The sequence below is a fragment of the Symphodus melops genome (assembly GCF_947650265.1).
Source record: "Symphodus melops genome assembly, chromosome: 19".
In the NCBI taxonomy this organism is placed as follows: domain Eukaryota; kingdom Metazoa; phylum Chordata; class Actinopteri; order Labriformes; family Labridae; genus Symphodus; species Symphodus melops.
The window spans coordinates 5,105,568-5,132,850 of record NC_136709.1 but is presented as its reverse complement, the minus strand read 5'-3'; the positions used below and the strand labels follow the sequence as shown (position 1 = coordinate 5,132,850).

The window sequence follows — 27,283 nt, the reverse complement described above, 5'->3', positions numbered from 1 at the left end:
GCATGTTGCTGTCCACCAATAGCACAGGAGGTACACATCTTAAATTCTGTTACTCAAAGGTGTACATATCCAGCTCATATTACCGTTAGCAACCACAGGTCAACAGACTAGCTTACCAACAAGGGAGGTGACCTAAGCTTTCCATTAAACCATCCGTCCTGCCATCCTTTGTCCAACAGCCTTTCCCAGTTTGTGTTGAGGGGGGCTGGAGCCGATCTCCGCTGTCATATTGGGCTTTCACACTTGCAGAAGTCTCTGGAATACTCGGGATATTTCCCGGTGGAGCCGTACTGTATATGTGAACGCACATTTTTCGCTCGGACCTCACCTGAAGTTTCTCCTGCCAGACCCCTCGTATTTTTTCTGCATCAAGTCCGAGTGGCCGCAAAAACATCCTCCAGAGAATTCCATTTGAGCCAATAGGAGTGGGAGTGACGTTTGTTTACTGTTAATGCTGCACGGTGCGCAGAGTGTCTGTGTGCGAACACTACGATATCCGTGCACAGAATTAAACTGCTGCATTACATTTGGGCAGGGATAGTCTCCAGTTGTGAGGAGCATGTGTGAACAGCCAAGTCAGCAGTCCTCCAGAAATGATCTAGTTATTTTCCAGAGTGCATCTGTGAAAGGGCTATTGAGTGAGAGGCGAGGCACACCCTGGACTGTTCACCAGTCAATCACAGGGCTGAGATATAGAGACAGACAATCAGCCACACTTACGGCCAATTTGAAGTCGCCAGTTAATCTAACCAGCATGCCTTTGGGGGTGGAAGCTGGAGCAACCAGAGAGAACCCACGCATGCACTGGGAGAACACAGAACAGACCCTGTCCAACACGGATTCAAACCAAGAACCTCCTCGCTGTGAGGAAATAACTCTAACTACTCCACCACCGTACAGCCTCCATTAAACTTGAGAGTAGAAAAGGGGCAAGTTCCTAAACTAACTGACAGCAAAAATGTATCCTATTACCATCAAGTGAAATCATCAAACTGTATTTTTACATCGAAATATGAACCTTAATGAGGTGTTGGTAATGGATTAGCAAGTACAGTTCCATGTGCTTTAAGATACTAACAATCCACAATCCATACCTTTGTAGCATTTGAGCATCAAATAAGGGAAAATGTCTGTGAAAAGGATCCGTTAAGCCTGAAATACTGTCAGTAAATGAATAACTACACAAATTGGACACCCCAGTGTCTGACTGACTCTGACCTGTTTGTGTGCACGTTCTGTTCAGGCTGGAGGTAAAACACGTCAGCTCTCTTCTTCACCGACTCTGGGCTGTAAAAAAGGGAGAAGGGCGAAGCAGGTGAAGCATTTCTCTTGGTGTTTCTCTTTGTGAAAAAATATTGTGCCTCATATTGTGACCTGTCAACACTGAGGGTTTGCGCCTCTCTCTTGTCTCACCATCTCGAGAGGTAGAACTCGTAGATCCGGACAGGACAGCGCAGAGGGTTGGGGGCACTTTCAAGCATCAACAGGTCTCCCTCTCCCTCCTCCCCTTTCCTTTTTCTCAATCGCTCTAAATGAAACAAGAGGACCAAAACTCGCTCTTCATTTACAGACAGTGAAAGGGGTCAATTTATGGCTGAGGTTTAAAGAGAAAGAAAAGGCTGGTGGATGAATATTAAATATATATATTTCTTTTCAAATTTGTATTTTAGGGCAATTTATGCCTTTATTGTTGAGATAATGGACAGAATCAGAAATCAGGGAGAGTAAGAGGAGAAATGACAAGTGAGAAAGGAGCGGTTGACAAATGTGTGTCAGGGAAACAAGAAGTTACTTTTATTTTAAAGAACATGTGTAACAGGATCACACTTGGTAGGTGAAGGTAATGGCATTTGTACTCAATAACAGAAGAAGAGGAAGTATAAAGTTTGGTTTGTTTTTACGCAGCCAGTGAGCATGTCGATATGAAAATGTGAAAACATGTTTTTTTTTTCACATCAGGGACAAAAGGGAACAAAGACCTCAGTGTGCTGTTTGCTGTGAAGACAAACCTGCTGACTTCTTTTAAGGACGACTGTGAGTCTGTCGTGTTTTTCTTATTTTGACATTCTGTGATGTTTTCTGACTTCTCTTCGAACTGCAAACATTTTAGCTTCATACATTTTAATGATTGAACAGGTGCTGAAATGTAGGTTGCTATTTGTAATTGAAGAGGTGTTCGGTGAGACCAGCTGAGAACCACAGTTATAATGAATACCTGTTTAGGATTTTTTTTTAAGGAGGAAGATAAAGGATCCAAAGGTCCTCAGTTGTGTTTTTCTGAAGTCAACTTCAATGAGGGTAAGAGTTTGGAAATGTGTTCAGAAACATCTTCATGTAATAAAGGAATACATGTCTTAGTAAAGTATATAGTGGAAATAAAAACTCTGGATTTTGTTTACAGATCTATTTGTTAATCAGGCACGTTCTCAAACTGTGGTATGAGTGCCACTGGTGGTACGCAGGATGCTTCTTTGTGGTACTTTGGGAGTCTCAGATTGTTTATTGTTTTAATAAAAGTAGTGGAAACAATGAATGACAAGCAAAACTGAACTGAACAAGTGCATGTTAGCAGTACCAGCTTCAGCACCGCTAGCAACAGACGTAACCAAAATGTGACCGAGGTTACATCAAGTGTGGATTTATTTTGGAGGGACACATAGAATGAACCCAGGCCCCAGAGCGCAGTGTGCAGTCAATAATAATTAATATACGTATCAGGAATAAAATGGCCTCCTGTGTAAACTGTAGTTAACTAGCCCTCCTCTACTGTAATTTAATGTTGGCCATAATCGTAGCACATGGAGAGCCACATATTTTCTGTGGTGGTACTCACTGTAAAAAGTTGAATAAAACACTGGCATAAAGCATTAATACATAAAGATTGAATATTTAAAAAAAAATCAGAGAAAATCTCTTTGGAAATATGTATGAATCTTTAATGGAGTGAGACGATGAGACGGGGTCTATGTAAACGTTTTAAATGAGCCTCCTTCGTTTTGTGACTTGTAAATGTTAAAGTGAGAAAGGCTTGTGCACACTTGTCTCCCTTCATGCTGACATAATTATTAGATTAAACAGTGTGTCAGTGTAATCGACCTTCAACAGGTAAGCCGAGCTGCCAATAACAGAAATATGTCCCTCCAAAGACGTATTGGCAGGTCTAAAACCAGCTCAAGTTATTTTTCCTAATTCTTGACTAATGACAGAAAAGATGAATCAATAGAGTTTATCCTTATCCTTGTGAAAGACTTTCTTTGGATAGAATGTTAAACGTTTCTGAATTACCTTTCATTCTTATTTAGGACATTTACACAAAAATAACTTTTATTTCAACTTTAAGAGACGGACACACCTTTTTCCTCTCGGGGGGGCGTGGCAGTGCTGCTTCTCTGGTGTCGGAGGAAGTGGACTGTGCCCGCTTTGTTGTAAGCTCCGGAGCATCGGAAGAAGTTGGTGAAGGTGAGGCTTTGGTGCTGTGCCAGTGTGTTGAAGCGGAAGTTCTTGGCACAGAAGAAAAGCAGCGTGTTGAGCAGCACCATGGGGGAGTAGGCTCCCAGCTGCTTACACTCCCAGAGGTAAGACTCAGCAACACGGGAAGGATAAATACGACCTTTGAGAGGAAGAGGAGAAAGACAAGCAAAGAAGACACTCTTTTAGTTTGGACACGTGGATGATTGGAAGGTAGGGATATGATTATGTAATTGAAGTTTATTGTTCTTTCCCAACAAAGACAAGTTTGAAAATAACTCTTAAAAAATAGTCCAAACAAAGTTGTGTGAAAACAACAGGTTGGCCACATGGGGGCAGCAGAGAAACGCTGTAAAGGCTGAGATGGTGAAAGTGACAGGAAAGTGTTGCCTCACTACAAGCATTAACAGTGCAACACTAGTGTTCATTTAAAAAAGCTATTCTATCAACGTTCAAAGGCCTGAGGGAAATCCCCCTCATTATTCTTCAACATGTTAAAACTATGGCTTCATTGTCTTTTGACTTGATGTATCTAAACAGACAGAACATGTGAATCACACTGTGACCCAGAGGTTATCTTTCTTTACAGCCTTTATTAACATCTACCTATGAGACTCTTTTAATTTCATGTCGGAAACTGTACAGACCTTGAGATGCTCATTTGAACCTTGAAGTAAGTTGCGGAAATCAGTCAAATCAGTGTAAGCCTTTTGTTTGGCTTCCTGTAGCGCTGATAATAAAAGTCAGAGAGGTTTCCCTCTGGCCAACTCGCTTCGCTGCGCAGGGAAATAAAACTCCTTCAAACTAAAAGAATCATTTTCTTCAACTACCCCCACCAAAAGCCTCTTGCTGCCAACCACAGATAAAAACAATGAAATATACATAAATACCAAATTATTAAAGTGCTTTATGAAGCTGGCAGGAGCTGCACTTTTGGGTTATAACTCTCTGACCACAGTCTGAATCCAGAACATGAATGAATACCATCAGGCAGGAGTTTAGGTCTCCAGAGTTGCAGCATCCCACTGATCTCAGCAGCAAACTGACTGTACAGGCCGTCAGTGAAGATGTTCTCTATTCGTCCTTTCATGAACAGATACTGTGCAAAATATAGAGAGACATCAATTAATTGATACACCAAAAGAATACAACGAATACCAATGACAAAATGTGTGTGTGTGTGTGTGTGTGTGTGTGTGAGTACCTGTTGTATCCCCAGACAGAGGTAGAAGATGCTGTCTGGGCTGTACCTCTCTCCATTTGGCCGCCTCACTTCTTTGATGAAGTGAGACAGTGCGAAACTCAGCTCAGCAGAGTCACACTGCAAGATGTCCTCTTTTATATCTACGAGTTTGGCTGCGAGCAGAGGACAATCAGTCAGGCCACAACTGAAGCATTCAGATGAGAGACAATCAAATCAAAACTGGAGAAGGAACGAGAACTGAGGCTCACATTCTGCCTGTTGTTTGTTTCTTTGTTGGACCCAGCTTCTCCAGGCTTTCACGCCATAGACGTGGTTTAGTTTGAGGGTGGCTGGAGTCACCATTGCTACCAATCGCCTCCGACCCTTTATGGAAAGAAATTCAGTCAGAGCAGGGGCATGTAGATCGTAACAGCAGCACACACACACTCAGACATAACACCTTTTTATTCTACGTATGAATGAATACATGAATGTCATAACACTCGTTGACACTTGTCTTTTAAAATGGAACAGTTCCCCTGTGAGCCTCCACAGATTCCCACAGCCCCTGAACACATCATAATAGAAATGATTGCAAAGCAGAAGCCATTGTTTGAAATTGGAGGCTAATTTAATAAATCTGTTTGCCAAAAAACAGACTGCTTTGTTAGGGGAGTTATACCTGTTTCCGGGCTAATGAAGCTTCTCTGGCTCTCTTAACTCCTCTCCGTTGAGCAGGCGGCTTCGGATCCATTTCTGCAAAACAAGGGCCAAAATAAACAATATATATGAGAGCTGCTTTTAGCACGTTTTCTATCTCTAATCGATAATCATCTTTAGCTGCCCACTTGGAGCACTACAGCATCAGTACATGGGGCTTGCACTCTAATCACTAGACCTCCACTGCCCCAGCCTGATTTGTTTTAATTTGTTTAATTTGTTTTAATGGTCATCTGTATCACTCACGCAGAAAAGTTGCAGTGGAAAATGTAAAAAAAAAAATGCTGTATTAGAAGTTTAATCAGCCAATCACTTCACCTGACAACCTGTGAACTGTGTGATCTGTGCCTATGTTTGCTTTTGTGGGTCATTCAGACCCATCAATATTCATTTCAGTGTGTTTCATAAACAACAAAAAACCTCTAACAGGAGCTTAATTAATTCAATATGCTTTTCATTTGAAGGAAAATTGTGTCTCACCAGAGGGGAAATCAATCTCTAGGTCCATCAGTGGCGAGGAGGGAGGTTGATCCTCGGCGCTGGTGGTCGGTGCCTGACTTGCCGCTGTGCTCTCCTCTGGCTGGATGTTCAGTTTGGGATCCGTTGACTCTGTGCTCAGCTCGGCTTGCACTGCTTTGTGGGTCTCCTCATCATCATGGAGTGTGGGAGGGATCACCTCTGACTTTATGTCCCCGCTAAATGAACTACCCGGGTCTGTGAAAGGAAATTACATGTCAAGGAATTTGGTGCAGTAATGATTAAAACATTTTATATATACAGTCTATATGAAGATAATAACTTCATTATGAGTATGATTTATCTAAGCCCTTACCTGAAATGTGTACAGGTATATCTTTTTGTTTTTTTTCATTGACAGTCAAAGACTCGTACTGAACAGCTGCATCCTTCATTTCCTTGATCTGTGGCATAAACATGGGTACTGGAATCTGTTCAAACAATCAAAGAAAATAATTCACATTTTACTTCCCATAGCAATGACTTCATAAAAAGGGCATTCATGGTTCTGAATCTGTAGATTTTGCAATGTAATGGGACGTACAGGCATGGGCATAGCCATGGGGACCGGTGTGTGCTGGGAGTACATGTTCATAGGCACTGGGATGTAGATTGGAACTGGGACTGGAACCATTATGACCTTCACCTTCTCCTCTCCTGCTGAGGAGCTGACGGAGGGAAGAGGCGGAGCTGGAGGGAGAAAATAAAGAAAGCATCAGTACACAAAGAGAAAGACAGAGTGATGGGAAACATTCAAATAAATAGAAATTGTTACAGTGAGACAGGAATACAATTATGAACTTTTATAATTCATCAGTATTTATTAGCAGATGATTTCCTGATAGCTAAAAAGAAAAAAGTGAAAGATAAGAAAGGAGTTTTACCATTCCACAATCAATAAACGTATTCATTTCTTTTAAGGTTCCTCAAAGTGTTTCAGTCCCAGTCTATTATCTTTCATCAGCACGATTCTGTTTGGAATATTTTTTTGTGCATACACATCACAAGTGTCCTTTAATTTGAGAGCTTACTTAAAATAAAAATAACTCCTATCACCATATTTCTTAAAAAACTTTTATTTGTGGAGCACTTTAACAACTAAAGACCCCCCCAAAAATCATCTTATTACAAAGATTATTTGAGTGGATTTATATATACACGACATGCACTGTAAATGTATGTTATGTATTTTTATTAAGGCTGGGCATCATGCTTAAAAATAGATAAATCTTTCCCACAACAAACTCAATCGATCAAATGTTTCCCTCTAAAACATATAAATCAAAAAGATTTACAAACTAAACTAAAAACAAGTTTTGCTTTTACTTTATTTGACTTAATTAGTACAATGTTTTTGGTAAATCTGAATTTCACGGGCAGGATAAAATACAGAAAAACTTCTGGGGTTAAAATGAAATCTGTAAAAGTTTTCAAATTGCACCTCGTAGTTTCAGATCATAAGTAAAGGACAACTTGAGCAAAAAACATACAGCTGGTTGCCACATGACCGGGGCAATCAGCCACTCAGTAGGAAATAAATGAGGGGGGAGGACGTACAATACAGGAGTCCAAGTAGAGCAGCGGACAAAGTTAAAGAGAATTTTTTACAAATATGATTTATCTATATAATTGCTAAATTCATTTTCATGCATTCATATCCAGTATTGTCTTAAAAATGAAAAAAAATGTCTTCAAACATCTAGTTTCACTAAAATATTGTTAATGTTTCCACAGAGTTTCAGACATGAATAGATTTAAAACACCTGATCTAATGTTTACGTATCCCGCGACATGACATCCTCAGTCAGGTGTAAAGGGGGATGTTTTTTTTTTTTTCTAGCGGAGCATTTTTATTTCAACAAACGATGCATCTCCCTTCTGTTTGTGAAGGTGTATTATTCCTTCTTTTAAACAAGATGTAATGAGTAATGATAAATAAGATGTTTGGCCTGTGAAAAAGTAGAATGCGTGTCATACAGGGTCCAGGGGTTTGAAGGTGCTGAGCTTGAAAAACAAGCTTTATCTTTGACCTTTGCTGCATGTCATCCCACACTCTCTCCCCCCAGCATATTCTCTCTCTTTAGGTGTCCTATGTAATTAAGGAGCGTTATCCTTTTTTTGTTTTTTTATTTACTTTACTGGTGTTGTACTTAACTTAGAGTTTTATACTGCATGTCCACTCTTTGCACTGGGCTTTTGATTTTTGTGTCCAGAGACAGCCAGGAGAGTCTACCTTTACTTGTGACTTAACTGATCTCAGTCTCGGAGAAATGAGCTTTGCTGCTTTTCTAATTTAGACATCAGTGGAATGATTTTCCATTCATGTTACATTTCTCTCTTTAATCAGGTTTTTAATAAGAAATTGTTTGACCCATTTTCTAGTCCATCCATTGCGCTCTATTACTGCCTGCTCTGAGATAGTGGACTGTTGGTGCTTTACTATTTCTTCAGAGTACCTTTAATACATCAGAGGGTGCAAATCCTTTATACATTTCAAGCATCACTTTGAATTCAGTGCTCATTTATGCTCACACGGAGGTAACCATTGTGTAAGAAAATTGAGAAAAAACAAAATGTTGCTGTCAAATGACATTTATTGTCTTTTTGTTCTTCTTTGATGGAAACACAGAGCATCACTTTTAAAACAAACGTAGAAAAAAATTAAATGACTTCAAAATGTGGTCCATGTCAGTGTGGTCCTTATAAGGGAAACGTAGAAACATTTGCTGATACAGTTGAAACAAAAAAAAGTCTAAAGGTAAAAAGTAAACATTAAAGATTCAACACAGCTGGAATCTGCTTATCTGACTGTAGATGGATGAACTGAAGACAACCTTGGTTCAGTTGTGAGGTACGTTATAGTATTTCACTCTTAATGTTTTACATCAAACATTCATAAAAAAACAACTAAAAAGATGTTAAAAGCTTAACAGTACAAGTCAGTTCATCATTCAACATTCAAACAAACAGTGTCATCTTCAACATGATGCTACAACACTCAAGTGTTTTGTAGAGTTTAACCTGACGGGTGTATCTCAAGCCACCAGGTCGCGAGCAACTCGCTGGAAACGATACGATTTTTTTTTTGGGGGGGGGGGGGGGGGGGGGGATTTTATTGAGAAAGTGAAACTTTTATTTATGGCAGTGAGAGCAAACCCAAAGGAGACCTCCAACTTGTCTTACTGCCCTTCAAAGGGAGATCTCTGACGGACCTGAGTCGCACCTCCTTTCAACCATGCTCTGAACAACAGATCCATCGCCGCATTTATTTAACCAATCACATCTCAAAGAGAAGCAGGACAGGGATGTGTCTAATCTAGAATCTAGAAGAAAAAAATCGTACTGATGTGTGCTAGTGTCAAACAAGGGGTTCAAATAAAACAATATGTCAAATAACAGGACTATTATACTTGGGTATTTCATTCAAAATAGAAAGCATATGGACGTCACAGCAGCCTGGATTTAGCTGCATGTCTAGCTCGTCACTTAGATTTAAGTAAAAATGGGTAAACAGCTTGTATGCATCAGTAGTTTATAAACCTTTTAAACTTGTTTTGTGGTAGGACCTCATTGTACCAACAATAAAATAAAAGTATGTGTAACATTTTTCCAATGGCCTTTATCTGTGCATGCAGGTTTGCTCAAGTAACCCTGATGACGGTGAGAAACAGGTTAAACACTGTACGGCAGGCGCTGCTCGAGCAACTCAAACTGCAACTTCAGCCTGTTTAACACTTAAGTGATACAAGTAGTGTAAGCACGACTGTGTGCCTTATAGTAGAACAACAGACGTGAAAAGAATTTGGCACAGTTACAGAACAAAAAAATAAATCAAGTGAATGCAAGGTAATATTTGAACAATACACCACGACTGAGTTCAGCTTTAATGAAGTTTGAATGTACCGAGACAGATCCATTGATGAGGTATTTACGGACACATTACAGCACGAATGTGCAGGTCAGCGAAGCACTTAAGGAAGTTATCTCAACCTTGACTCGTCCATCTGTTACAGACCAGACTCCTTTAAATTAGAAAAAAAGTCTTTAATGGGTAGAGAATACAGATAATGTGAATCTGTTGTGCAGCGTGGATCATAAATGTGACTCCCTAAGAGCATGGTAATTCACAAGGGGGGGGGGGCACAGAGCACTGAGGGCCTTCTGGGAAAATCACATGACCATCTGCAGGGGCGGTAAATCAAATGTCAGCCCTTGAATACTGGAAAATATCTATCCATCTTTTATCTTTACATCTTTTCTTGTTTGGGGTCAGAGAGGCTGGAGCTGTTCAATAGTGAATCACAGCTCAGACATATAGAGACAGACCATCCATACTCACACCTACGGGCAATTTCAGAGTCACCAATAAACCTAACGAGCATGTCTTTGGACTGTGGGAGGAAGCCGGAGTACCCAGGGAAAACCCCCCGCATGCACAGGGAGAACATGTAAACGCCACACAAAGAGGCTCCTGTTCCATGAACCTTCTCGCTGTGAGGCAACAGAGCTAACCACTGCACCCACTCCTAAAGCCCATTAAATAAAAGAAGTCTACCTGTACTGTATGTTTTTGCATCATTACGTGGTGGGGATATTTAATAGAATAACTTAATCCCTTCAACTTGTTTCCTGAACCCAACAGAATCATTTTGTTGTTCTCATTTTATTCTAAAATAATAAATCAACATGTTTTCGTTTCACTGGGCTAACGTGGAGAAAATCTGATTTACTGTGATTAATACATGGATACTTTAGGGCAGAAACACAAATAGTAGTTTTCTTTAAAAAGCCCCAACCTTAAATACGGCTCTCTTTAGCAGCTCCTTGGAAAAAATGATCAAAACACTCCTTTAAGTGCACTGTGCTCTCTTTGCAAACACATCCATGTAACCTTTGTAAATGTATTGTCATTCTACCTATGCTGTGACGAACAATATCATGTTGGCTTATTCAAGTTAAAAAGAAGACCACATGTTGGGGGTTAAAGGTCACTGAAGTAGAGTAGGTCTGAAAGGTGGCTCTGTGGTTGTCCAGGTCTGCGGCAGAAGACAAACTTCTGGATTCAGCAGGTCAGGAAGCTGTGGAAAGAAAAACTCAGGGTGACAAACTCGACCCTTTTAAGAAGTTGAATTTATGCGGAAAAGCAAATTAATGGCAGCAGTTATTATTCTACTAAACATGCTATGAAGGAAGATGGATACAGCTGTGGTGAAACATTTTTATTTGAATGCTGTTATGAAGTTGAGTCTCACTTATTGACTCTTTTGTGTTTTGAGGGCTCACCTTATGCTTCCAGTTCAGGAGCTGTTTTGTAGATCAGTCTGGTGTGGAAGAGTTCAAAACATGGCACAGGACAGAGGCTGGGCTCCCCTGAACATGTCTTACAGTAATATGAAGTCTGTCTCTTCAATGTCTCGCAGCTCTTCATTTCACACGGCTCCGCCTCCTTTCTCTCCCCATCACTGTCATCATGCAAGTTCACTCCCTTTGCCTCCCCTGCCGCGTCCTCCGTTTTCCTCTCTGACTCCTCGTCCTCCTCCATCTTCTGCTTCTTCCTCCCCTGCTCCTCTTCCTCAACCCTCTTCCTCTTGTGCTGTGAGCAGACCTTGCAGTCTGAGTCAGTCTCTCTCTTGCCCAGGAAATGGCGTCCAGTAAGGCGTGCCGGCAAGCCGTTACAAGGCTGAGTTTCCCCCTGAGGTTTTGGTGATGGTGATGGTGATGGCGCTGGCGATGTGGAAGTTTCAGCAGACGGCTGGTCAGGTTGCGTCGAGCTATCCAGCATAGCTGGTGTAATTATTGAAACAGCTGGTTGTGAACAATGAATCAATAAGTAAGCCAAAGAAAATGAATTAGATGGTGAATAGGGCTGTGACAATAAACACCCTACAAAAGGCAACACCGGCCATGGCCTGAAGACGAAGAAGAGCTACTTCTAACAGAGCTACGAAACACAACTGTTAATGTTTGCTTTGGTTATAACTGCAATTTGTCATTTTGTTTTTACAGCAGCACTCTTTGTCTTGGCAGCAACGAAGGTCAATCGTATCCCAGTATACGTCACTGTGCGCCTTGTGTGGATTTTATATTCTACAAAGCACTATGCAGAAAGTGTGACAGTTTAACCTCTTTACTCTGCTCCCACCAGCTGTTTGGTCTGACCAGAAAGCATGAAGACATATCTTGAAGAAATGTCTTCAACAGCCAGCAGGACAGAAGATTCTGCAGCATCAAAGAGTGTTTGCAAATAGAAAAGAAATCCCCCAATAAGTCATGGTGGAGGAGAACAACATGTGTAAGATGTCTGCATAAAGAACCTGCAGAAGGTAAACACAGTGTAAGCTAACGGAGTCACTACCCGACATCTGGATCCTGCTCGGTAGACGTTTTTTTGTCCTGAGTGAGTGATGGTAAAAAACACCTATAATCTTTTGTTAGTTACCTGATGATTCAGAGGACGCTGTCGGCAGCTGGCACATGCTCTCTTGGTCCAGTGTGAACGGCCGACACATCACAGACTTGTTCTTCATCTGGCGTCGACGGGCCACAGGCACTCGCATGGCATCAGTCTGAGTACTGGCCTGGACATGAGCGTCACAAATAAAACAGTGGAAGTCAAAATAACGATGATGTCATATCAGATTATTTATACGCCGTCTGTTTTTCCTGAGAACACATCCAGAAAGATACTGAATTTGGTACTGAATTTGGTGCTATTCTTAAGTTAAACTTGTATTTATAGTCCATGTTTTACAGGTGCATACTAGGTCTAACAAAAATCAACAAACACACACAGAGTACATACATGGTCTAGATTCTTGCTCTCAACATTGGAGGTTGGAAGAGCCCCTAAAGAGGAAAACAAAGATCACACATTGTGTTAAAACCCAAATGAGGAAAAGATATCACAGAATTATTTCTTTTAAATGCACTCAACATCCTATAAATGTATTTAATTCATTTCAAACCAGGACAGTAAGAGAGAGACAACATTGGCAACATTATGTGGACTTCTGTTAACTTAGACCAGGACTGATAACTCAGCATTTTGAGGGTGTTTAAACAGGTATGTGTATGTAGACTAACCAGTAAGAGTAGTATCTGCCGTCACACTGGGCTGAGTGGCAGAGCCGTTGGCCAGTGACACAACACCAGCTATAACAGGATTAGTCTTTGAGGAGTGCTGAGGCTGGGTTGGAGCTGGGAGAAGAGAGAAACATACACAGTAGTATTGTAAGTATTGTCGACGTGACATTTTAGAGTTCTGATCGTCTTTGTGAGACCACAGATCACACAGGTATGAAGGAAGCATTGTTCTCCATACTTAGTATGGCTCAGCATTTTAAATTGAATGTTTCCACGTTATCGGTACACCTTTCTACTGAATCATTATGATTAAACAGAGATTCAAGCAATCTCCTTTTTCTGTCCCTGCTGCTGTTTTACAGTTCTACGCTACTGAAAACAACTGGAGTGATGCTCCTGATTTGAATGAGGCGGATTATGTTCTTTAGCTCTGGACATTAAATCAGGATTCAGTAACATATGAATCAAATTCTGATAATAAATGACGGGTCGCTGACAATCAAATGATGAAACTAAAAACATCCTTCATGACGCTGATCAGCTGAGTTTATGACAGTTTATGGTCAGACTCTACATAAGCATTTTTATTTACAGATGTTTCTTTGGATTATTTATTTTTGTTTCATATCCCTAGTCTCTAAAACTGGGTCTGAAATGTTTTTATAAAAAAAACCAATCATACAAGAAATCATTAATCAAGTTTATGAAACTATTAAAAATGGTGTCAACACATTTCATTAAAAACATATTTTGATTCACTGAGCATTAGCTCTTTTTCAAACTTGACAAAACAATTGTTTACACTGCACCAGTTATTAATAAAGATTATATAAAGGAGCTTTTAACACCTGCTGTTGTCCTGAATCACTTCAGTGTATAAAACCTAAACTTCACTATGATTTGATTAAATGTTGAACAAGTGTTAGGCTTTAAACTGAGCTCCTCTGCTATGATAAAGTAATGCGAGGCATACTGGGGTAACTCATGGTGGGGCCAACGTTTAATGTAAAAAAAAAAATCCTACTCAGGAATATTACTGAGCAGAAAGTGGAAACTGTATAGGCTGTACAGGTGAATGTTCACATTTGATCTGCAGCAGTAACATGTACACTGTTAAAAAATGACCCCATGAATTCCCCCCTGTTGGTTGTCTCCACCTCCAAACTCTATATACAGTTGACCCATAATAAATTCATAAACAAAGCAAACTTCATGGATGTTTTCTGTGACAAAGACGTATGTGTTCCAGTCACTCTATCACAGAAAAATAAGAGTTGAAGAAATAATTGGAAACTCAAGACGGCCATGACAATTTGTTCTTTACAAGTGTATGGAAACTTTCGACCACTGTATAACTTCACGCCACGGCATCATCAGCACATGTACTGAGTAAAATGAAAGATGGGGAAGCTGGAAGTGTTCAGTAAATACAGGCTCTATTACAGGTGTTCATCACTTTATGAATTATTTAACAAGATAAGGCAAATAACCTGAGATTAGCGGCCATGAAGGGTTTATCATGATTGCAGTGTTTTACAGAGATATCTATGTTTTTAAATTGCATTTTTAGTGTGTTAACAAGACAATTTAAACAACAAAAACATGTTACTGAAGGACAATAACTTTCCAGTGATTTTACATTGTCACATCTACCTCTCTGCTATTTGAAAATGTGGATAATGTCATTTGAGGTGTTAAGCTGTGTGCATTGAAATGGCTCAGTACTGAACATTTTGCTGGTGAAACAACTTACAGTCTGGTCTCTCTCGGGTTGGTTCAGTACCGTTACTGCTGCTCTGTTGGCTCGTCTCAAAGTGCAGATAGCAGTACTGCATCAGGCAGGGCAGGTTGCAGAAATTACGGACTGAACCCAAACACTGCAGCTTCTCGTTCATGTAGCCCTGCTTCCTACAACTGTCACATCGACCCATCTGGAGAGAAGAAGAGAACACAGGAAGGGAGGGGGGTACGATTTTAGAAAAACTAACCAAACCACTTAGGACCTACAGTAAAGCACCAGTATGATTAATGGCATACAGAAGAGGAGGATCTATTTGCCTACCCCATAGTAGAGTACAGTGTATTGAGACATGCAGTGGGGTCTACAGAACTCCTCCATCCTGCCTCCGTAGTGGCTGTGCAGCATCTTGTGGCTGATGCCGCAGCAGTAGGTGCAGGATCGCCATGGGTAGTCTCTGTTACGAGATTGCATTTCTGCTTTGAAGTAAAGCTTGCAGCCTGGAACACAGGATGGGTGAAGTGAATGAATTAAACATAAGAGAAAATACATCACATTACATTTACACAGTGAGTGATTGAGCATACATCACCAAATCACAGTTACCTAATGACACTTACTGAACAGCTGTGTGGAACAGGTCTAGACCATACTTTACAACACTCCACCACAGGCAACAATAAAGACAAAACTTCCTTTAAAGATGTATCAGAGAGTCATGCTGAGCAGATCAGTGGGTATGTTATTTCAGTTCTTTCTCCTGAAACGTAAAGATTCCATTTTCTCTTTTGTAAAGAGACCACCATTTGACTTTGTTTTTTTTGTTTTTTTACTGTTGAATTTCTGTGTTTTAGATGTTTTAGCATCACAAATATACACACACATAGGACAAAGCACAGTACGAGCTCAGCTGCTACTTTCCCAATGACTTAGGGCCCTCTCACTAGGCGATCTGTACCGAGCCTAAACATGCTTCACCCTCAAAGTCCAGGTCATTTGATGAGTGCGAGTGCTGTGATGTACGGTGGACTTCCTTGGCCATGGCACGCTTAAAAGAAGTGTGCTTTGGCATGGTACAGTTCATGCACGAGCACAAGCACGGGTACACCACCAGTCTTATGTGTTGTATTACGACATTAAGTATAGGAGATAACTGTTTAGGCCCGGTTAGTCCTGGAGCAGTGAGAATTTTTTGATTTAAGAAAAATAAGAAAGTCATCGGCTGGAAATGTTGATATGAAAAATGTCTCCTAACTAAACCTTCAATAAACTCGTGCTTACAGGTAAAACACTGGGCTTTGTGTGGGCTGATCTAAAATCTTGGAGAGATGCTGATTGGAAAAAAAAGGGAACAAATAGACAAAGGTTCAAATTGAGCCGGTCACAGAAACACCTGGAAACAATGTCAATGAGGAGGTACAGGGTTAAGGCTTTTCTGTGTTAACTCACTGTCACTGCAGACCGACACCTCCCGTTGGTTATAGCTGATTGTGTCAAAGAGCACCTTCTCCTGTTTACAGTGCTCACATACCGTCGTGATGGTTTTCTCGGTTTTATACTGCTCGGAGCACGTTTTACTGCAGAACATACAGATACGACCCTGGGGGCAGAAATGAGCTTTAGTATCATCATCACAGTGAGTGTTAAATCTGTCATGTAGGTAGCCATAGTATCTGTATATACTGAGTGTCTGTTATGGGGCGGGCTGGGTTGCTCACTTGGTAACTGTAAAGCAGCGGCTTGATGCTAAACTGTTTGCTGCACTGATGGCAGGTCAGCTTGGAGGTGCCACCAGGACTGCCCTCTGCTGGTTTCGTGAGCTGACCGGCTGTTGCTCTGGCCTGAGATTGCCCTGGGACCGAAGGGGATGACATGGTCGGGTAAGAGGACACAAGTGGGGGCACTGAGGTATTACTGGGATGGTGGCCCGGATGGGGGACTGAAGATGGGTGTTCTTGAGGGACTGAGCTGGCTCCCACAGAGGGCCCCCATTTGGCGACTTCCCTATGGGAGTGGTCCCTGAGAGACAAGGTCCCATTGATAGGATCTGGTTGAGAGGTCTGCCCGGATTTCTGTAAAAAAAAAAGAAAAGAAAAAAAAAAGTCAAATCTAAAAGACGAACTATCAACCAACAATCTCTGTTGGATATAAATGAAGTTTTGATGTTTTTGCCTTTACCCTGTATATAGACACACAGTCATAGGAGCAGAAGTTACGAATGGTGCCGTCCACCATGGCCAGATGATATTGAGGAACAGCGGACACCCTGCACTGGCAGCAGGGGAATGCAGCACCTGCAGGAAAACAGTCATATTAACAACTGATAGTTTGTGAATATCATCAATATGAAATATTCACACACTTCATCCTTTTTTCCCCGTCACGCGTCATACTTAGAGAGACATTTTGTGCGTCGTCTTTCACGACTACCACCCTTCGGAAATGCAACAAATATATTTCTTGAGTTGGTAAAAACACAACACCACAAAGGTCATCGGTGTTTGTCAATGAAGAATGAGCAGTTCAGTTCTTTGCTACTGCTCAATGCTTCAACAAAAAGGTCACTCCAAAGATTGTGTACGGATGGAGCAAAGAAAATTCCTGCAATCTGCCGAATTGTTGTCGGCCCATGTGAAACATTGCGTAACAGTTTCTTTCAGGTTTCAAGCACAGAAACACATCGCATGTCACACAACGCACACTTTAGATTTCTTGGTGCCGCCTCGTGCTCTTCACTACATCGATTCTTCAGAGTGACCATCTCTGGAAGAGGTGTAACAGAAGTTGTGCTGTCTGAGACATGGGGAACTGACCTGACCTGTTTCACCTTGTTGCGAGACGTCCAAATGTTTGACATCAGTGACGCCTTTGGCCAAGAATGCCTGAGCCACAGCCGCGAAAAAGTCAACGTACTGCATTAGGTCCACCCATGTTTTAAAAGCCAGGTATGATCTGAATATCCTCTAGTGCTTGGATTGGATAGGGTGCACCAGGCATTTAGTAAAATATACATTTAACCTGAGGATGGATGTAAGGAGCCACACAGACAAACCATCAAACTTTCCCAGCTACTGACTGTAGATTATATACCGTATATACAGTAAACCAGTTAACGCTGGTATGTGAGGGTATGTCTCGGCGGTTGTCCTACCGGTGAGCGTGTGCTGAGGAGGTCGACTCCGTTCCACACAAGCAGGCGAACAGTAAAGCTGAACTTTGCCCTTCTGGTCTCGTTCCATGATTGTAGAGGACACCACAGAAATCTTGTGACAATGGGCACAGTCAATATTCTTTCTGCAGTTCTGAGGGGACAAAAAAAACAAGAATTTAAGAAGATCAGTTTTGCAACAATTGCTGATAAATTTGAGGGTGTCTTTTCTTCATATTAGGTAGATAAAGTTTGAGCTATGAATATGTACAAAAAAACCAGCTGGACATATTTCTCATACTTTGCTTATAAATGTTGCACTATTGTTTCTTGAATGATAGCAAGCTGAACTCATACCTGTTTGTAGGTGCCAATACAGGTGGGACCACAGAAGTTCAGCTGAGATCTGTCGATTGTGAGGCTCTGACAAGAGCCTGATTTGCTGTTGCAGTAAAGTCCACAGCCCTCACAACAGTTCATGGCTAACTGTCGCATCTTGCGCCATGACACGAAACAAGCATCGCTGCAGAGTCTGTGCAGGCGGCCTTGGTGGGTGACCTCATGTTCAATCCCCTTGAGAGAACACAGAGATCAGAAGGTCACAAGGACAAGGAAAAAAAGAACTGAAAACATTTTTGACTTGGTTAGTCAAGCGTTCACACAAAAGTCTGTCACTTACCCTATTAGAGACTTTGCACACACTGCAAAAGGGTTTGTCAGGCTGCCGCTCTGCCGGTTTCTCCGGCGGCTTTTCAGGCTTCCTCTCCTGCCGTTTATCAGGAACAATGTCAACTTGTTTCCTCTTGTGTCTGAAGACAGACAGACAGAACTGGCCACAAAAGTGCATAAAGGTGCTGTCGTCTGCTGGAATGGTGATCATGTCTCTGGGCTGAATTATCTCCCTGCAAATAAGATCAATGTAGTAGTTGTTACATCGTGATGGCAGGTTAGGAGATGCAAACAAAGTGGCAGAACAGCTTCTGACTTATATTTATCATCTGTGATGCTTTAAATTCTCTAGTTTATTATCTAAACAAAAAGTAAGAAGAAGGTATGAAACTTTATTTTACCAGTCACAGCAGAGTGTTAAAGTACATTTTCATTATTCAATGTCTAAAACAATGACATGTTCTGAATAAGTTTTGTGTAAAGGAACATTATAACACTTCAATAAGAAGCAGAATCTCAATGACAGCCAGAGTCCCTTTCATCAGCTGCGCGTGGTTTAAAGTAGGAGTCGCTTCACATTAGCTGGTGGTCAGTGCAGTGAAGCATCTGGTATATTTACTGCAAATGCCACATTAACTTATTGTCATGGCGACACAAGGAAAACAGTAGGATGTGAATGCTGTCAGATGTTAAGTTAGCTGAGCATTATTAGGAGGAATCAGATGATCCCAGGAGAGAGAGTGAAAGCATGTGAGCTTCTTGCCGTCCTTTGCTACGAATATCCAACAACATGTAAAGTAACTGACTCAATAACATCACTGACCACACATAGGGAAACTCAATAGAGAGAGTGCACTGATGGCACGTTTGGATTTGACCGCACACATGAGCCTGGTTTGATCAGTGATGATTTTAAACTGAATAAACTCTCTCTCTCTCTCGGTATTAAACCAGCTGTGGTAATCAGACTTTGAGGGTTTTATTTTCTAGAATAAAAAACATATTCTGTTGTCCCCAGCTGAGTAACCATTGTTCTTTTACTGCATGATTGATCTGCTGATATCTAAGTTCTTTATTCCCCAGAAACAACCGTTTAAAAACACAAGGAGGTTAGAGGAAGTGGAAACTGAAATGTACCTGTTGCATTGGAAACAGGTTCGGTTTTTGGGGGCTGGAGGCAGATGGCCGGTCAGACAGACTGTGGAGCAGAAAAGCTGAGTCGAGCCTTTCCTTTGGAATGCTGTTTGGCCTTTCAGCAGAACCTACAAGTGTGTTCAGAGCAGAGGCGCATATCAACAACGAGAAGTAACAAAACTACGTCAACATGATCATTTCTGCTAACGTGTTAAATGCAGCGTTAGTTTAAACTTTCACATTTAGAGTAATGGGGTTGAACTTCAACAAGTCTCGAGTTCTTCCTCAAACATTAAGAGGACAGGGATAAAACAGTACCTTAGAGCAGCCACTGCAGCGAACACTACCAGGAACAGAGGGGGGAGGTGGGCGTGGGGGCATCGTTGTCAGAGCTTGAAGTGAACTTGGGACAGGAGCTGGTGCTCTGACAGGGAGAGGAGCCATGGCTTGAAGGACAGCACCTCTGCTCTGAATGAAAATGGTTGGCGGAGGATGGGCTTGGACCGGTGCTGGCACTTCAGTAGAGGAGAGGAAAAAGGTCGGGCAAAGAAATTCAAATTCATGATCTCTTTAAATAACAAACATGCAGAGAAAATGTTTCATCTTTTAATCCAGCAGTAACTCAAGTCTCTGGGGCATTTTGTTTCAGTAAGGAAGGACTACGAGCGCCTGACACACACTTCAGAAAATGTGTGAATAATTGAACTCACTGCTAGGAGTTGAAAAGGTGTTTCCACCACCCACAGAGTAAACAGAGCTGATCCTGAGCTCCTCCTGAAACGAGAGAAGGAAAAACAAAAAAGACGTTGTTCTGTTGTTAATTATCCCATCCTCACGACAAAAGTTGACTCATTTTAGGTGTCTAATTTTCTGTTTTGTTAATAAAAATATAATTACAAATATATATCATCAGAGAGTATGAGAGCGTATCTTCATTGATGCAGAGACAATACTGTGTATGTCACTGATTTTGCAAAAAAACCCAAAAAACAATCAAAACACGCATGCACACATTCACGAACAAATGGTACCCATACAAGTGGTCGAGGGTGAAGATTCACCCTCACTAACCGAGTTTAAAATGTTCAGGTTATAGTATGTATTGGTCTTTGTAGGATTATTTTACAAAGTAGCTGGTTTACTCAAGCTTGATCTGGTGATTTTTACTCAGTTTTAAGTCACTAAACAAGAACAGGCTCAATTACAGGCAGAAATCCCCTAAAATATCAAGGAATTATTATTTTGTTGTGAATATCTTACACCCCTACACAGTATACACAACTTTAAAACGACTGATGAAGTGTGTCCTGACGCCCACCTCCTGCTGCTCCAGCTCCTCTTTGATCTGCTTGATGGAGCTCTGGGGCAGAAGAGCAGCATCGTAGCCCTCATCAATGGGTTCATCTTTTATATTAACAGCTGGGGACGTGGGGGGATTACTGTCCTCCACTGGAGCTGCTTCTGACGGCTGAAACAATAGAGCATTTGGAATTATCCACTGAAAACTGATCTTCGATGCAGTTCCTTAACAGTCTTTAGAGATCTTTACCTCTCCTGGCTGGCTGTCTTCGGTCTCCTCTGTCTGGTTCAGGGCGCCCGCATCTAACAGAGAGGTGGAATTAAAAAACATTCAATAAAAGTCGACCACACTTAATTCCATAATCTACAACACTACCTGCTGTTCAGTCTACCTCAGAAGCCTAAATGTCAAAAACCCACATACAGTAAGAAAAAAGAAGAGTTTTATTCATGTAAAGCCAATTTACATCGTGTTAAACTGGATACATTCTAAAATTACAAATGTGTCCATTAAAAAGTTACACCAGGGACCGTTAAGCTTTGCTGCACACTATAGTCACTTAAGTCTCCATTAGGGTTGGTTAACTCAGCAAAGCTTGCAGTTACTCTACAGGACTGAAGTGTCCAGAGTCATAGAGGAACATTTACAACTGTTCACAAGCTGAATAATGTTTGATAAAGTCTCTTATAAAGTTTGCATGTTAACTGTTTTTTTTGCACCTATACACAAGGCAAATTCCTTGTTTATGTAAATGTACTTTGGCGATAAAAAACCCCGACTCTGATTCTGATATGTGTAAATGAAATGTGCTGGTTGTATTTCCAATAAATTGAGGCCTCTAAATCAGTCAGCCAATGTGTCCGAACCCTTTGCAAAAAGCTCCTGAACAACTCCTGATGTTTTTGGAGTGAGCAGCGTGTTTGTCCTGCCAGCATCCTGGTATTTTTTTTTCAGCAGAACATTTGAGCGAGCTGATGTAAGAAAGCAGCAGGATATTATCCAGCGAATTCACCTCGAGTTTGGTTACGTTTATTGATTGGTGTCTATGATAGAATATCAGTGGATATTAAGCCTTGCACTCTGGCAGTGTCTACGCTTTCTTTTTGAAGAAAGATGTCTAACTCTACTGCGTATGCAGCTTTACCTCTGCTGTTTTCAGTGGTGGGGTCCTGGGAGGAGTGGGAGGTATTCGCTGACCCACTGCTTCCTTCTTGGTCTTGCTCTTCCTCCTCCTCTCGTGGCTGGGGGGCAGCGGGCGGCTGGCTTCCTTTTTGTTTTGCCTTAGCTGCGTTGACTTCCTCTAAGCTGCCCAATGGGAGGGAAAAGTGCCAATCTTCATCCTCATCCTCCGGTTCAAATGAAGGAAGACCATCCAGGGCATTGTCAAAAGCTGCCCCTCCACTACCTCCTCCTTCTTCGTTGGATCTCATAGTAAATGAGGAGGGTCGGTCAGAGGAAGAGGTGGATATGCCGGGAAAGGAAGCCTCTCCCGTCCTCTCTTTTGTTTTTTCTTCTTGTCTGCTGCCGTTGCTGTTACCTTCTTCAACCTGTGGGTGTTCAGCGGCTCCTGAAGTTTCATCTCCACCCTTCGTCTCATTTTGACCTCCGCTCCTGGAGGAGTCAGCAGAGCCCCGAGACGAGTCTGCAAAGTCTCCAAGCCCCATCACTTCATCAAACACTCTGGAAAGACGCTCCTCGTGCTGTGAAGAGAGACAGTTTGGTTAAAAAGACAAATAATTACTGTAAATTCCGGACTACAGAGAGCACCTGATTAAAAGCCGCACGCTCTAATTTTAGAAAAAATAATAATTTTGTACTTATACAAGTCGCACTGGATTTTAAGCCGCAGGTATCCCACGTTGTAATATGAGATACGTATTAGCTCAAAAAAGTTCATGTCTTTTTACGACTGTAAACGTGTTTTTGGTTCTCTGTTCAGACAGTTACTCGTTTCACTTTTATGTCTGAACAGAGAACCAAAAACACGTTTTTATAATATGAGATATTTAAACAGAAAGATACTACACGAGGATTTTTCGCATTGTAACATGAACAAATACATATTGCAATTGCTATTTTTCGAACACTGCCTATAACAGGGCTACCTTTAAATGTGAACGTATCGGTAACAAATAAATTACGTTGCATAGGCTACGTTTTTTTACTTAACAGTGCATGAACAACATTCTAATAGACTTATCTCCATGACGACTGGTAAAAATATAGAGTCATTGATCACCTTATTCATCTTCCTCCTGCACACTAAAACCCTCAAAGTCCTCTAATTCAGTGTCCCAATTAAACAGCCTCAGGATCTCAACGCTCACTCCAACCTCTTCGTTGTCGCTGTCACTTGAGCGCACGCCCTCCTCCTCATCACGCAGCAGTCCAGCCTTTCGGAACCCGTTGCTGATGGTGGATGTTTTGACACGGCTCCACGCATTTAGGATCCACTGACAGACTTGAGTTAAAGATGCTCTTCGCATGCGGCCTGTTTTTGTAAAGGATTTCTCGCCGCTTGTCATCCAAGCCTCCCACTCATAGCGCAGTGCCACTTTAAATGACCGGTTAACACTGATGTCCAGTGGCTGCAGATACTTAGTGGTGCCGCCAGGAATCACAGCTGGAATCGAGTTTGTTCTCTTGATGGCAGCTTTCACTGAATCGGTTATATGGGCTCTCATGCTGTCCATAACCAGCAATGCTTTTTGTTTGTGGAAAAATCCCCCTGGCCGCTTGGCGTAGCACTCTCTGAGCCAATCCTTCATTAGGCTCTCCATCATCCATCCTTTCTTGTTTACTTTCACCACAATTTCATTTGGAAAGTTTTCCTTTGGCATTGTCAGCCGTTTAAAAATCACCATCGGCGGAAGCTTTACCCCCGATGCTGTGCAGCTCAGAACGCAAGTAAACGCATGCGTTCTCTCGTGGCCACTTGTTTTCAGAGTGATGGACGAGTCACCTTTTTTATTGACAGTCCGAGTGAGAGGCAGGTCAAACGTCAGCGGCACTTCATCCATATTGATGATGTCATCCGGCCCGATGGAATTCTCCGCTATTTTTGTCTGAGTGAATGTATGGAAGTTTGCAAGTTTTTCCTCGTAGTCGGGAGGGAGCTGCTGACACACAGTCGTCCTTGCCCTGACGGACAGGTCTTTTCGTTTCATAAATCTGAAACACCACGATGGCCCACCTCTAAAGTCGTCGATTTTCATCTTGGTGGCGATTGCTTTAGCTTTCAGTCTGATCTGCACAGTGGAAACACCGCGCCCGCCTGCCCTCTGTGTGTTGATCCAGTCTTCCAGAAAGTCTTCAAGTTCGGGCCATCTGCTTTGATTACCTCTGAAAGCTTTTTTGTTTTTTTTGCACTGACTCAGTTCCTCTTGCTGGCATCTCCACCTTCTCACCATCGATTCATTTATGCCAAGACGACGTGCAGCAGCTCGATTTCCTTCTTCAACCGCCAGATTGATAGTCCTTAACTTAAATGCCGCATCATATGCTTTTCTTCGAGTATTTTCCATGTTGATGATGGTGAATACAAATGACTGATTTATCGTAAAAAAAAACTGTAATAAAGTGCGCTTGATGTGTGAACATTAAACCGAAAAGATTTTTTAACATTCAACACGAGGTCATGTGTCCACCTCGTGTTTTCCCTCAATGCCAGAGTCTTTCTTTCAGTTGTTTTCAACAGGCAGAGAGCGTCTGCAGCAAAACGCTGCCGCCTGGATGAAAAGCGCAGCGCCCAGTGTCTATTCAACAAGCGCTCTGCTGTTTTTGTGTGGCCGCTCTGAGCGCTCCAGTTGAAAGTCTTTCGACTTTTCAGAAAGGCAACGTTAACGTCACCAGCGCTCTTTTCAAATGTTATGATGTTCTCCGTATTTCAGCGTCCTATGGATCATATCTTGTACTCGCATCCTCTTTGCTACGCGTCTGCTGGGGCAAAAAAGGACCTCAGACATGAAAGTAGTATAAAAGTAACGGAGCTGTGTCGATCATACAGCGGCCGTTGTCAACAGCCTGTTGTCATGGAGACCGGATGGACCTGCAGTGCTTTTCTCCTCAGCGCTTCATGCACACACTCCTTAGCACACAGGCAGCTCTTTTCTGTCAAAAAAAAAAAAATAGGTGGACGCGGGGCTTCACATAGGTATACAACCATAGTGCATGGTTTGGAATTTTAAGATCCAGCTTAAAGTCCTCTTTATTCCAAGAAGATGCTCCCAGATACCAGCTGTACAACCTTGATGATCTTTATATATATGTATATATACACACACACACACACACACACACACACACACATATTAGATTAAAGTTCACTGAGCTAAGTCATCCAGTTCAATCACGATTATCATTTAAATTGTGAATACCACTGTAACAATACAACGCAATACAGTTTCCCCAAAAAGATTTCCTTCATCTCATTCGCATCAAAGCCCAAAACTTCCACCTCATGCCATCTCCCAAAACTACCTGACAACAAAAGAGCTAGGTAGACAGTTTACCCAAAACAGCCGTACTACTTTTCACATTGATAGTTACATTCAAAGCTATTACAAACTTATAACATGGCTGAAGATGTGATGTTTTGGAGCGGCAGTGGCTTATGGGGACTAGCCAGTTCAAGTCTAGATACGGACCAAAATACATTGTTCTGGTAAGCACTTCTCGAGCACTGCCAATGTTCCTTTGAGCAAGGCACCAAACCATCAGCTCAGAGGACGGCTGCACTCTGACATCTCTACATTAATGCATGTTTAAAAGTCCTGTGTGTGTGTGTGTGTGTGTGTGTGTGTGTGTGTGTGTGTGTGAAGCAGGTCTGTAAAATAACTGAACCACAGGGACTAATAAAGTATATAAAAAAGATGGTTCTTCTCTCTTTCAACACAGTGCCAAAGGTTTACCTGATAGGAAGCAAGCCCCCTGTTCGAAATATTTTTCAATACAAATGCCCCTAACTTCCTGTCAGTTTTAGAACTGGACGCAAATATAGATTTACAACACAACAGGATTTACAACACAACAGGGACAATACCAAGAGCAATAATCGATAGCAACGAAACCACTAACCTGCAGTTTTGGTCATTGAATGTATGAAGAATAAGAATAAGAAGGAGCCATTGTTTTTTTATGAAACTGTCATTGTGTCATTTCCGAAATACTTATTGCAATATTGACTCTATTTACCATTGATATAATCAATAACAAACATATAGGTCTGATAAAACCCCTCTAATCATCAGAGGCTCGATGTTATGATCTGATGTATTGCAGGCCTCATGTTGAAAGGATGCAGCACCCCAACATACTAATTAAATGCAAAAATTTCAAGACACTATATTTACACCTCTAAAGACACACACATAAACAAAAACACATTGATAGCTGCTCGACTATTTGCACAATAACATCATTGTGACTCTTAAGGCGACGAAACTAAGAAAAGGAAATCTGGACTTTTGTATTGTTCGCGTCCTGATAAAAATGTGTGAAAACAGGCTTAACTTACAAACATGAATTAAAATGCTGGACTTAAAATACCTCTGTAGTTAATCAGAAGGCCTGCGTCGTGTTGTGTTAAACGTGCTTCTTTCTTTGTGGTACAGCCGACGTGATGTTAAAAAGCTGTTTTGCATCAGTGCTAAATAGCAGCGAGCTAACATTAATGAGGGGCTAGCTAGCTAAGGCTAGCTTACACATGACCACCTCTACTGTACAACAAGCTAACACTATAAAACATGTCGTGCTGTGTAGCTACATACACGTATCTGTTCAGCCCGCCGTAAATTGGCGATTTAACCATATATCTTGAATGCTTTCTTACCTGTTGTCTTTTAAGTCTAAATTCCTCCGAGTCCGCCATGTTTTAATTATGCTGCAGACTCCGCGGGTTCAAAACACCCACCCACCTCTGGGGTTAAAGGTCAAAACAAGCTTCTTTACACTTTAGATAAAAAAGGCAAGACAGACGGAATACAATGCGTTTTTCACAAGGCGTTCCCATATGTTTTAGATACTTTTTGTAAATTCCTAAAAAAAATATTCTGCGCAAAAAAAAAGTCAATACGGTAATTCCTAATTAGAGCTTGATGGTGAAAAGATACAATACACCAATCTCTGTAACTTCGCCACATTTGTACCTTATAGTTTCTCCACTTAACACCATTATTAAATTAATTTCAGTTCAATTAAAAATCGTTTTTTGGAAATATATGTTATTTCCATCAGTGTTGGACTGTAAGTAGCTCCTGACCAGCAGAGGGCAATCTCAACAAATGTATGGCTGCACCTCAACATGGCTTTTCAGAAGAAAAAAAT

The 27,283-nt window shown here is 41.5% G+C and overlaps 1 protein-coding gene across 6 annotated transcripts; it reads right to left on the bottom strand.

Annotated features, from left to right (window-relative positions):
* Positions 1-1,057: 1,057 nt before the first annotated feature.
* LOC306840261 (zinc finger MYM-type protein 4-like) lies at positions 1,058-27,250 on the bottom strand. 6 transcript variants are annotated; one of them, XM_079369426.1, is made up of 29 exons: positions 23,293-24,522; positions 22,104-22,659; positions 21,209-21,261; positions 20,978-21,127; positions 20,370-20,433; positions 19,978-20,174; positions 19,663-19,787; positions 18,536-18,758; positions 18,214-18,429; positions 17,860-18,010; positions 16,887-17,002; positions 16,427-16,780; positions 16,158-16,308; positions 15,033-15,208; positions 14,724-14,901; positions 12,971-13,084; positions 12,690-12,733; positions 12,327-12,465; positions 6,432-6,577; positions 6,204-6,318; positions 5,852-6,085; positions 5,334-5,407; positions 4,921-5,035; positions 4,673-4,824; positions 4,453-4,567; positions 3,353-3,610; positions 1,414-1,528; positions 1,209-1,287; positions 1,081-1,178 (listed from the first exon to the last, which is right to left on the bottom strand). In XM_079369426.1, exons 1-29 carry the CDS (start codon positions 24,481-24,483, stop codon positions 1,164-1,166), a joined length of 5,616 nt encoding a protein of 1,871 aa, XP_079225552.1. In that variant the 5' UTR covers positions 24,484-24,522; the 3' UTR covers positions 1,081-1,163. The 6 variants fall into 6 exon arrangements, with proteins under 6 accessions (XP_079225551.1, XP_079225552.1, XP_079225555.1 ...); XM_079369430.1 differs by lacking the exon at positions 23,293-24,522 and adding an exon at positions 26,790-27,250 and having other exon boundaries at positions 1,093-1,178; XM_079369425.1 differs by having other exon boundaries at positions 1,058-1,178; positions 4,453-4,824.
* Positions 27,251-27,283: the final 33 nt, after the last annotated feature.